At 47.3% G+C, this 12,297-nt stretch overlaps 1 protein-coding gene across 1 annotated transcript in view; it reads right to left on the bottom strand.

Moving 5' to 3' along the window:
• The window catches only part of PRKCE (protein kinase C epsilon), a 390,706-nt gene that overhangs the window by 121,548 nt on the left and 256,861 nt on the right, over window positions 1-12,297 (bottom strand). The window contains exons 3-5 of the mRNA XM_044429676.1: window positions 8,356-8,515; window positions 6,684-6,718; window positions 3,918-4,003 (exon numbers count right to left, since the gene is read on the bottom strand). Coding sequence (XP_044285611.1) covers window positions 3,918-4,003; window positions 6,684-6,718; window positions 8,356-8,515 — 281 coding nt within the window. The remainder of the gene's footprint in view (window positions 1-3,917; window positions 4,004-6,683; window positions 6,719-8,355; window positions 8,516-12,297) is intronic.

Raw genomic sequence — 12,297 nt, 5'->3', positions numbered from 1 at the left:
ATGAAGGCCATCGGGTCCAACCCCCTGCTGTTGCAGGACACCAAGTTACACCACCCCACTCAGATGGCCGTCCAGTTTCTTTTGGATGCCTCCAGTGTGGGAGAGCCCAGCACCTCTCTAGGCAGCTGGTTCCACTGTCGTATTGCTCTGACAGTGAGGAAGCTCTTCCTGACGTCCAGCCTGAATCTGGGTTGTCGCAACTTGAACTGATTATTCCGTGTCCTACACTCTGGCATCAGTAAGAAGAGATCTTGACCTTCCTCTTTGTGACAGCCTTTGAGGTACTTATAGAGGGATATCATGTCCCCCCTCAGTCTTCTCTTCTCACTGACTTCCAAGTGAGTGAGTGTGAGAGAGAGAGAAGGGGTGTGCACTTGTGGGTAAGGAGCAGAAATGAAAGATTGCGAGAACATTGTGTGTGTGTGGTTGTGTGTGCATGTGTATGAGAGCAAGTGAGTGAGAGCAGGAGATTACAGGGTGGTTCTGTTCTATACTTGGGGAGTTAGTACAAGGTGTCTTTGCATCACGGTGCAATGAGGCAATGCAGCCCTCGCGTGAACGGGCCTTCCCGACCATGTGCCACAAAGCATCAGCACACACAAGGGGGAGCGCTCAGCAAGCTTGGGGAATACCCAAGGTTTATAGAACTGGGGGGGGGGGGGCACCCCCCCACACACAATGTCAACTGAGCATGATCAGTGGCCCAGAATGCTGACTGAAACCTATGCATGTTGGGACAGCATGGTGGGGGATGCTAGGAACTGCAGGGCTTTTTCAGTCTAAACATGCACAGGACTGCAATTCCATCTGGACAGAACATGGCTGGCTGGCTGGCTGGCTGGCTGGAGCCCTGAAGGGCTGTATTTCGTCACACTGCTGGTCCCACTTGTGTAGCCACAAAGCCAGCTTGTAATATTCCAACACAGTCCAGCTTGACTTGGAAACAGAACTCAGGATGCTGGCAGAGGGGTTATAGAGGGGACCGGGTGGTATTCAGCAATTAGGAGTAGGGTTCATCCTTGCTGGGCTCTTAGTTTGGCCCCCTTTCCTTCTCCCAAATGAATGCATTTGCACAAGATCTGATTCCCTCAGTCAGTGGATAATGGAATGAAACGTCCCCGAGAATTCACAAAACACAAGCAGACTGGCTGTAACAGGGCATGTTCTTTGCACACAGAAGCTCCAAAGTCCAATTCCTGCTGCTTCCAGTCCAAACTGGTCAACTGAGTCCTGTCTCAGCTGACCAGGAAGGCCACTGTCTGAGATTGCAGCTTGCCACCGCTTATCCGAGTGGCTAATCCTGCACTGGCTGATCCAATAGCCTGACTCAGCATCAGGCATTATCTTACGCTGATAGCAACTGAAGATTCACCGGGGCTGGAATGAGTGCCAAGGGCCAGTCCTATCATCCCAGCATTCTCCAGCCAGTCATGCTGTAAGTCCTTTCTCAGTGGTGCTGGCTGAGGAATTGCTCAGAACTGCAGGAATCTTTTCTGCCTAAACATGCATAGAATTGTGCCTTTAAGGGAAGCTTCTCTGCCATTTCTGATCTTAATGCAAACCCTTCTGTCACTTAAAAGAAGTATCTATGTCATACAGAATACCTTCTGGAGCCATTGCAATGGATCGTGTTTGCATCATAAACAACCAACTGGTTGTTTAAGAGAGTTCCCAGCGCAAGTGTAAATAAGTTGCATGCTTCCGACCCCATAGCCCATGAGCCTCTTTTCCCTTTTATCCAGGAGTCCGTTAAACAACAAAAGCACACATTCAGACATGTCTCACAACTTCCTGGATCCTAAGAATATAAATCAGAGTAGGAATTCTTTATTCTCTGCTAGCCGAGAGGCAGGGTGGAGGTGGGAAGATCACCATGACATGAGGTATCAAGTTTTTGGAAAGCATGAACATGGGGCTACGAGGCTTAAGGCAACGCCGAGGAGGAGCGTGCGATCTTATTTGAATTAAGGCCGTGAGAATGCTATGGTGGGGGTTGAGTGGCAGAGGGCTGAAGCGCCACAACATCTGGATTTGCAGCGATGACTGCCAGCCAGCCTCCACCCAAGCTTCTCCATTCCCCTTGAATTTAGCAGCAACCTCAAAGTTGCAGGGAACTGCAGTGAACAGTTGCGAGCAAACGCAAACGATTTGGGGGTGGGCTGATGTCGGACGAACATTTAAGACCCATATGCTTCCGAAGAGACAGCTCCTAGTGGACACCTCTGCTGGGAATGGGATCTCCCTTTCTCTTTCTAAGGAATATTTTTGGCCAGATTTCCCCCCGGCATGTCTTGCAAATGGTGATGAACTCTGGGGAGATGTGGGATGACATGGGATTCTCCCATGCAGTGAAGAACGCACTCCCTCGGTCCGGGTCAATGCAGGCAGCTGGGGTTACAGCGCGGCAGCCTGGGGGAAAGTAACAGCCGTGGGATTTCACTGCTGCACTCGGGCTGCCAGGAGCACCACACCTCGCACAACTCAATAGGGAAGAAGTGTCTCTTTGGGTGCTAAGCTGTGAATCTCCACCTACGCACAATATGCACATTTGTAAATAAATGCAAATCTTACAGAATGGTTGACGCTTCCAGTGATGTGATTCAAAGGAAACGCTTGCACCGCTCGGAGGATTAGGGTGCAAGCGCATAGCACGAAAACTAAGGAGCTAATCGCTTAAATCAAGGAAGGAGGAGCAGGATGTGACCACAAACGGGCTGCTGCAGAAAACAGTGGCTCTGCCCCTAACCCTCCCTCCTCTCCTCTGTAGCAAGAGACAATGAAGCATGTGCTACGTGGCACCTTTCCCTTCCCTGCCCAGGACTGGCTGCATCTGGTGAAGGCCGATCTCAGTGGTCTGGCACTGCCCCCTTCCCTGTGTTCCTTGTTGCACGGCTCTCCCTCCTACTCCTTGTTGCGCAACTTGGCATGATATTCCTGCACTTACAGCTGGGAGCAAGCCTGAGGAGGCCCGTGGAGCCCGGTGGCTCTGATGTGATCTTTACAGAAATTATTCTTGGTGCTGAACGGATGCACAGGACAGGCCGTACTGTCTGGCAGAGAGAGGCAGTCCCTCGAAGCTCTCTTGGAAAATCTGCAAATTGTTCTCTCAGAGGGGCCGTAACTGAGTGGTAGAGCACCCCTTTGAGATGTAGAAGGTCCCAGGTGTCCTCCCAGCATCTCTGGGTAAGGCTGCAAGACCTCCAGCCTGGAATCTGAGATCCACTATTAATTGGTGTGAGTCGCTGGCCTAGAAGGACCACTAATCTCACTTAGAGCGAGGAAGCTTCCCATGCTATCTATTTAAAGCATGGTCCTAGGCATGCTGACACTTCCAGGACCTCTGTAACATTTCTGAACTGACCAAAGAACTTTGGTCTTTGGGTAGTACAGAAATGAAATTAATAAGTATAGTAATAAGAAGAACCATCTGCCTTCATACGCGTAATTTTATTCTTGTATTTACTTGGCCCAAGAACTGATCAGATGTTCTGCCGCACAGGTCAAAATAACGAGACCAGCCTTGGGTACTGCAAACTTCGACTCCAGGGAAGCAGATGCTCTGAGCCTGACGGGGTCACAGTAGGACGTTCCTTAATGCGAGTTGTGGAGAAGAGAAAGTTGAACAAGGAAGGGCCACCAGTTCTGGTGGCAACCCCACGAGCGGGCAGCCTCAAGTGCTCCTTGGAGACTTCGGCACTTATGGGATTGTGGCCTCACTGTGCCGCACTTGGTTTCTTTAAAGCAGACAATTACAGCAGCCTAGAAATTTGCTGCAGCCATTCTCTGGCCGTATACTAGAGAGACCAGAATGATGCAAACAAGACCCATTTCTCTCTCTCTCAGCAGTGAACAATCTTTTTCAAAAAATGTCCCACAAAAAGGCTTCCTGTTATCTAGATCGTTCTATAAATATTTACCTCGTCATGAGCTTCCTGCTTCTTCAAGCCGGCGCATTTTGTTATTATAAGCTCATGGCACCTCTTGTGGACGACGCAAGTGCAAACTGTGAAAGAGAGAAACCGGGACAGCCTGAGTTTCCACAAAGCCAATGTTCTCATTTTGCCCACAGTGCAGGAACTGAAATAAAACGGGAAAGCCTAAGCCAGGGGCAGGCAACCAGAGGCCTTCCAGGTGTTTAGAGGAAAACTACCACAATGCCCATCCAGCAAGGCCAGTGGACAAGGATTGTGGGAATTGTAGTCCAAAGCATTTGCTGGCCACAGGGGAGCCTACCCAGGGGGTTTCGGCTCCACCCCTGGTGTAAACAGCCCTGGATGACACTCACAAGGATGGAGGGTTTGGAGGTGTTATAACTTTGGTGCCTTCCAATGTGAGTATTTTGACATGGTCTCGTGGACTGTTATGATTATATTTTATATATATTTTGACCTCATTGTTGAATTTATATTGCTTTTAAAAAAAGCAATGGGAGAAAAACGATTAAACTAAGGGCACAAACCTATGCATATTTAGACCATAAAAGGCCCGTAACTCCTAGCATTCCACAACTAGCGCTCCTGGCTGAAGCTGGAGTTACAGGAGATGCTTCTGATCCAAGCATGCAGAGGATTGCACCCTGAAAAAGCACTTCATGTGAACATGGCCCGGATCTTCACTAGGCCTGGTCCCAAGATGACGTGGGTCTTTTCAGAGTGACCCAGCACATGTGGAATATGCGGCCACCAATGGTCCCTCAGGTCCTACAACTGCAGCCTTTGACGAAGGTCTTGAAAACCTACATGTTTACTTAAGACAGTCTGATTAAGTGCGCATGCTGATTTGGAGTGTTCAGATTGTGGGTGCAATTCAGTCTGGACATATACTACCTAAACCGTACCAGTTGCACTGACTACTGGTATATTCCTAAACCCAATTTAAGGTGCTGATTTTGACCTTTAAAGCCTTAAACTGTTTGGAACCAAATTATTAGAAGGACTATCTTCATTCAGATCAGTTTGCCCCAATTTGAGATCAGTGAAAGAGGCCCTTCTCATCCACCCACCTCTGAGAGTAGTTAGGTTGGTGAGAGGGCCTCCTCTTCAGTGGGCCGCACACCTCTGAAACAGGCCTCCATCACGGATTGCCATGCTCCAACATGGCAAGCTTCGAAGAAGGCCCCTGAAACATAATATTTTACTCTAGCCTTCTAATAGGGTAGCTATTTTCTTGCTAGCTTTGTGGTTGGTTTTTATAGCTGCTTTTATTGTTTTCTTAGTATTTTATTGTGCTTTTATCACTCTTAGAACTATGTTAATTTTATGTATTTTACTGTTGTACTATGATTTGGCAAGATTTCTGCCCTGAATTATGGGAAGAAATATTTTAGCAGCAACAGCAGCAGCAACTTTTGCAAAACTGGTCTAGTTTGTTGTTGCAAACTGCCTTGGGAGGGAGCTCCTACCCTGAAAGGTGGCCTAGAAATATTTAAAAGAAATAAATACATGAATACAGTGGACAAAGAAGCAACGTGCAAAATTTGGATGTGGACTGATACACTTTTGTCTTTGCATTAAGGCAGCCAGGCACCGACTGGATGCTCAGACTGCTCCGCCTGCACACTGCCCACAGCCTGCATTCCTGAAACAGCTGCTGATCACTTTGCCAGCCCGCATGGGATGCTTTTATGAGCCACCCCTGTCCTACAACAGTGCACCCACTTCTGATGGTAAAATCTGGCCTTGCAATCGCCTTCACGCCCCTCAGTTCAGCAACTCACCTCCTACAATGCAATGCGCTCTACCTGGGGCAACCCCTGAAGACGGTTCAGATACTTCAATTGGTCCAGAATAGAGCTGCCAGGTTATTAATGGGGACCGGCAGATGGTCCCATATCACATCGGTCCTATATCATTTACACTGGCTGCCAGTTGACGTCTGGGCCCAATTTAAGGTGTTGGTAATGACCTATAAGCCGTAAACGGCTTGGGTCCTGGATGGATACCTGAAGAAGTGCCTTCCTCCCCATGTGCCGGCACACCCCTTGAGATCGGAGGCAGAAGGGCCTTTTCAGTGGTGGCATCCTGACTGTGGAACACGCTCCCCTAGGGAGGTTCGTCTGCTGCCATCACTCTATTCTTTTCGGCATTAGGGGAAGACCTTTTCATTTTCTTGGTATTTTAACAATTAATTGGTTATATCCTTGTTTTTACCATTATTTATTGGATGCAGTGTGTTGTGTGCTGCTGTTGTGGTTATGGTTTCTTTGTTCTTTGGTTTTTTGTTGTTTGTAAGCCGTCCAGAGAATTTTAGTAATGGGACGGCATAGAAAAACTTTAAATAAATAAATTCAGAATTGCTGAATTCACAGCAATTCAGAATTCAGAGGAGGAGGACAGAGCTACAGATTTTCGTTTGCCAAGTCTGGAGGGAGCCCATGTGGGCTGCACACAAGGAACAGCTCTTCTGCATGCAGAAAAGAACTAGGGGATCAGGGACATGGCCCAGACTTGTCCAGATGTATTTCTCAAATCAGAATCAATTGAGAGGCACACAGAAAAAGCTCTTCCCAGGTGCGATTGCCTCTAAGCCATCAGTCACCCTTCTGTTCCAAGGGCCAATGCACAGCAACCCTGCTAGCTCTTCATTATTATTTCTAATATATGCAATGCATATTACACACACGTGTAATATTTCATATTGAAATATGTAATTAATATTTCTAATATATATGCAAAGTTGCTTACCTTGACATTGGTACCCTTGCTTTCCTATCACTCCCCTGCAAACAAAAACACATACAGACCAAATCAGGAGCTGAAAACAGAGTTCAGACCAATGCTCACATTGCCACAGGAAAGAGAAATACGGCAGATGACTGGGGTGTGCACGGCATATGCAGAACTGCACTGGCCACATTCCTATTTATTCAGGAACACTGTTCTCTTAGCTAACCAGATGGAATTTTCCAGGCTGAACCTTGCTTTTTGCTTGTTTCCCTCCCACATCTTCCTACCCTCCCTCCCAGCTATTCTTTGTTCTGTGCCAAAAGTTAAAACTGATCATACTTATGGATTCTTGGCACTCCATTTCCTCCTTTGGATAAGTTTTCTTTGGAAAAGAAAGGATTGCATGAATGCAGTCACATCTGTCTGTCCATACATCTATGCAGTCATCCATCTCCCAGTACTGACCAGGTCTGTAGATGACGGCCTTGAACTGGCACCTTTAATGAAGAATCAAGGGGTGGGCAACTTCTGTTTTGTCCTGCAGTTCCCATCTGCCCTCATCATTGGCTATATTGACTGGGGCTGGCAGGAGTTCAAGGCCAGGAGACCTGGAGAGCCAGACAAGTGTAGCTGATGAACTCCTTGCCATGCGACTACAGAAGATAGTGGTGTTGTGAGGATGTAAGGTTGACACTTCCTAACCACAGGGATGCTGCCCTCATCTGCCACTGCCATGCTCCTTCAGGCTTTTCTGCTCCCTTTGGCCTTCAGTCTTCACAAGAGCTGCAGAACTTTCCCAGGTACAAGATATTGTTCCTTGTGGCAATGGAGTTGGCTCTTAAATGAGCAATTAAGACTCATGAGCTTAACAAAAGAGCTGCGCGTAACAGGAAAGCTCTTAGAACTGGTATCTTGATGTGGACCGATGTGACTCCGTGCCCTTGACACCCTCCTTGGGGATGCAGCTACAGGGGTTGTAATGAGGAGTGCCCACCTTTCCAAATTTACCATTATGCCTCTGATCAAAGGACACGGGGGTGACATGAAAGAGCTGGAGGCTTTATGGACTAAATGACAGATATAGGAGAGGCTGGGTGAACACTCCTTTCTGCTGCAAGTAGGGAGATCTGGGAATGAACAAAGAGAGCACCTCGAATATATTATCAGGAGCTCTGCAGAACAGTCCTGCCGGCTGGAGTCAGACCATCGGCAATCCTGCACCGAGCATGGAGCTGGATTCCGCAAGAGGGGCCAACAAGCTGTGGTGGATTCTGCAGCCGCCATTTCTTGGATCAAAGGTGGGAATGTTCACCTCTCAGAGAAGTGGTGGCGGTGGAGCCCATCAGTCCTGAGCAACTTTCAGCACCACTATTAGGAGCTGGCAAAAGCCAAAGTATCAGACTGGTCCCTAGGCTGATCTAAGCAGGGATCCGAGCAAAGAGTGCAACTCTAGGCATGCCTACTCAGAAGAACCCCTATACTCAATGAGACCTTGTGCACGGGGCAATATGCACTTAAGACCACAGGGCAATTCTCTTCACTACTGGAGAATACAAGGAATTCAACACCGACCACATACATACACAAATAACAATAACAATTTCAATAATCAAAACGACCACAGTTATGTTATCATGAAATACAAGAAACTAGTCAGAATCAGAATGATGCCACATTTTTGAAAAGTTACCATATAAAGTCTCGGCAGTGAGAACAGTAGGTTGGTTGCCTAAGGTAGGTGGCCATGAACTTGTGCCCGTTAACCTGATGGACCCTGCGTCGCACTGCCCCCTGGCGCTTCCGGGGGCGCATCCGCTCCCTAAACACTCGCTCTTCATTGTCTTTAGGTGCTGGAGAGAACAAAAGAGAGAGGGGAGGGGAGAAAGGAAGGGAATGATGAGCACAGAAACATTCCAGATACAAAATCTGCGGAATGGGAGTAAACAACAGAATGCACAGGATGGGCAGTTGCAATTGCATTCCCACCCAGCCATGCCTTCATGCATTCCGGAATTCTGTGTGAGTGAAAACAGAAAAGCCAGAGAACAGGGTTGCCTGAGCTGGTTTTGCCCTCCTGGGTACTTCAATTCTAGCCCTTAAGGCTAGAATCGCATTGGTAACAACACATTTGGTTGACCACAGCATGAAGACAATGCCAGACTGAAGGGTCCTTTGTTTATTAGATTTGGAGCCAGGAAGGGATTCAGCTGGGTTTTCTTGGTAGTGAACCTGAAATACCTAGTTCTGAATTCATGGCCAAACCAACAGGCACTTCAGGTGCCCAGTGCTGTTGGCGTACGGGGGATATGTAGTCCCAAAGTATTCAGGGATTGATGTAATTAGAAGCTGGACAGCCATCTGAGTGAGATGGTGTAACATGGTGTCCTGCAACAGCAGGGGGTTGGACTGGATGGCCTTCATGGCCCCTTCCAACTCTTCTATTCTATGATTCTAATTGGCCAGGAGATGCTCAGAAATGCACATCACAGGCTACCCAGAGAACAGTGCAGGAACATCTTGAAACTAGGACCTTCTCTGCTGGTGCCACCCTTTTTATGGCAGATTCAAGAAATGGAGGCACTGAGGACTGGGGGAACCTCCAGGCCTTTTCCTGTTGTCATGGGGACTGCAATAGTACTTTGATCAGAATAAGGCTGAGTTTATTGGAGTTAATTTGAACCCTAGAAAGTCTGAGGCAAGCCCAATACAAAAGCGAAGTGGGGAGAGCTCAGCCATCACTACTTTTTGATTCATGGGGCAAACAGAAGCTTTAGTGCCTTGCATGGCTGCTTGCCCAGAAGGAAAATAAAATGTTGCAAATACAGGCAAATAAGAGGAAAGTGCATCTTCTGCATTAGTTACAGAAACTACAGCAGGGGTTGCCAAAGATCTTAGATTCTTGTGGTGAAATGTTTAAAGTTTTGGAGCTTTATGGTGGTACAGTAATGCAGGAGAAATAAAAGGGAATTCATGAAAGCTGTTTCAATGGGGAAATATCGCCAAACAGTGAACAATCTCTCTCACACTCTCATTTCTTACAAATACACACCTGTACCATAGGCCTGTACACAAATAATTCAGATGGCCTATACACAGACAGGGACAAATCTGTCAATGCAGGTTTCGCATTCCTTTGTTCATTCTTCTCTCCTGCATTTTAGTGACTTTTAAAATTTGCATGAAAATGCGTATTTATTTCTTCTCATATATATCTGTATGGACTTCTAACATACACATTTTTGCAAGCAGTTTTCCCTTTCATAATGCTTCTTCGACTCTTTTTATCACTAATATACACATTACTATCCATTCTTTCCTCAAATAAGGATGGAAGCTCTGTGGATGCCTTTATTGTTCAAAAACTTGCACTGTAAGATGCTGAGGTGTACAAACATTACAGGGTACCTGAATTCTATCCCTCTCATGAATCATATATTGATTTGGGAAGGACCCATTTGGTAAGTTTACACTGAGATGAGAACTGAAGGAGATCCCCCCCCCCCAATCTGTCTCTACGGAACTAACAGCAACGGGAGGAAAACAGGAGTGTTTACAGTATTGGACGACTGTTTAAAATAACTGTGCTAAAGCCTGTAGGAAGGGAGCTGGAAGTTTACATGATCAGAAGTTGAGACCACCCCCCCTCAAAAAAAAAAAAAAAAAAAAAAACTGGCTAGAACATTTTCCAAGCTTACATGAGATACATCCCATGAATAAACCCACGCCATTCATGCTGTTTCTGAGCTCTGCTTCCTCTCCAGAGGTCTGTTTCCAATGAAGGTACTGATTGAATATATGAACTAATTAGTGGCCTAGAAAGCATCATGGGTGCCACACTCCCTGCTTACCAAGTAACTGGTGACACAGTGCAGATCTGGATTAACCTCTTCTGTTTGTCTCCACAGGAGAGATGCATTGCCTTCTCTCTGTTATTAGGAATCAATGCCTGCCATCATGGAGGTTTGCTAATAATGACTTCTGAGTGTGACTGAGGTTGCCCTCACACCAGCGGCCCGGCATGGCCTCTTCTTGTTGCATTCCTGTCATGACATTTCTGCATTTAGAGCTGGCACCAGGTTTGAGGAGGTCGTGGGGGCTGGGGGTTGCTATGTTTATCCTCTCTGGGATTTAGTCTGAACTTTAGAGAAGCTATTCTTGGTACTGAACCTACTTTGGGGGTGGGGTTCAGCACTACAGGTAGCTCCTTTAAAGTTCAGGGTAAAACCTAGAATGGATAAAGCAGGTCACTGACATTGTAGGCACCAGTGCCCCACTGAAAGGAGGCCGTAGCACAGCCCCTTAGGTAGGCCCACTCTTAATTCATTGGCCAAGCAATGAGCTGCCGAGACAACGATCAGCAACAACACTGTGATGAGGGCTGGACCACCATTCACCCCATGATGCTGTATAAGCAACATGAAGGGAAATGGAACAGGCGGTTCCCAGGTGCAGTACGCTGGAAAACTACTGTTTCCAAGTGGAGGTACAGAGCTTCAGACCTGTGGTCTCAATCTGCCCCTCCTGGGTCCCAGTGCAGCCTGATGTGGCTTCCCAGAAGGTCACGATCCATCCCTGGTTCGACCCACTTTCCCCCAGTCACAGCTTGTTTAGCAGCTTCCTGGCAGTTTTTCTGCCAGTGTAAATGGTTGACATGCCTCTCCAAAGGTATACTGGCAGGAAGAGCATTCAGCTGAAATAAGCTGGTACCTTTTTTTGTATTTCTGATCTTGTTGCTTTCCCCTTTGGCCATGCCTGCTACTGGAATGCAGACCCTGAAAGCTTCTCTGAAATAGAATTTATCCCTTGGGCTGCAAGAGGTTCAACCCCCTTGGTTTAATGGGAAATGTGGCACCAGGAACAAGTCACCACTGACCTGGCCCTGCTGAGGCTGCTGTGGTCGGATGTCAGGCCTTCCCTGTAGCAGCAGAATCCTTGGCAAGGCTTTGGAAAGAAGGGACAGAGGTGGCCTCTGTCCCCACACTGCAACCCACACACCCAACTCCGCTCCTGCTGTTAAGTCTGCAGCAACTCACAGGAATTGGGTTTTGCTAAATAAATCACATTATGCCTCATTCTCTTAATGAAATGGCAGGATTTTCAATGCAAATTGAAAATGGCATGAACGTGAAGTGTCAGCACACTGTCTGCATCAGATAAAAAATAATTCTCAAGACAAGAAAACAAGCGATTCCATCAGCATATTCAATTCCAAATGCCAAACATTCAGCAAAATTTCTAGGGTTCCTTTAGGCAAGCAAGATAGAGCAAAACAGGCATGGGGTGGTGCGCCACCCAACCTCCTTTTTCCTGTTGAAAAAGTGCTAGTTTTCTTAAAAGGGGAGACTGCTGTTTCTTCCTTGCCTTCAGCAAGTATGTTAAAACACGTGTTGTGGGGTGTGGATGTGCGTGTGACACACAAAGAGTCCATGCACACAACGTTTTTTTGTTTCCGGCTGCAATTCCACCATCAAAGCAAAGTGGCAGGTTGCTGGGCTACCTCCAGCTGAGCTACCCTTTGCTGTGTGAGAGGCACTCCTTGCCCCCCCCCCCCTTTCTGGAATGTGGATGGAAAGCGCAGGACCAAGCTGAGCCTAGCCATGTCACTCAGAGGTGCACCGAAGGGGACATGCCC

This window comes from Varanus komodoensis, unplaced genomic scaffold, assembly GCF_004798865.1.
Source record: "Varanus komodoensis strain SLA01 unplaced genomic scaffold, ASM479886v1 scaffold2, whole genome shotgun sequence".
In the NCBI taxonomy this organism is placed as follows: domain Eukaryota; kingdom Metazoa; phylum Chordata; class Lepidosauria; order Squamata; family Varanidae; genus Varanus; species Varanus komodoensis.
Note: the sequence above shows the minus strand (reverse complement) of the source record. Positions and strands in the feature narration are given on the sequence as shown.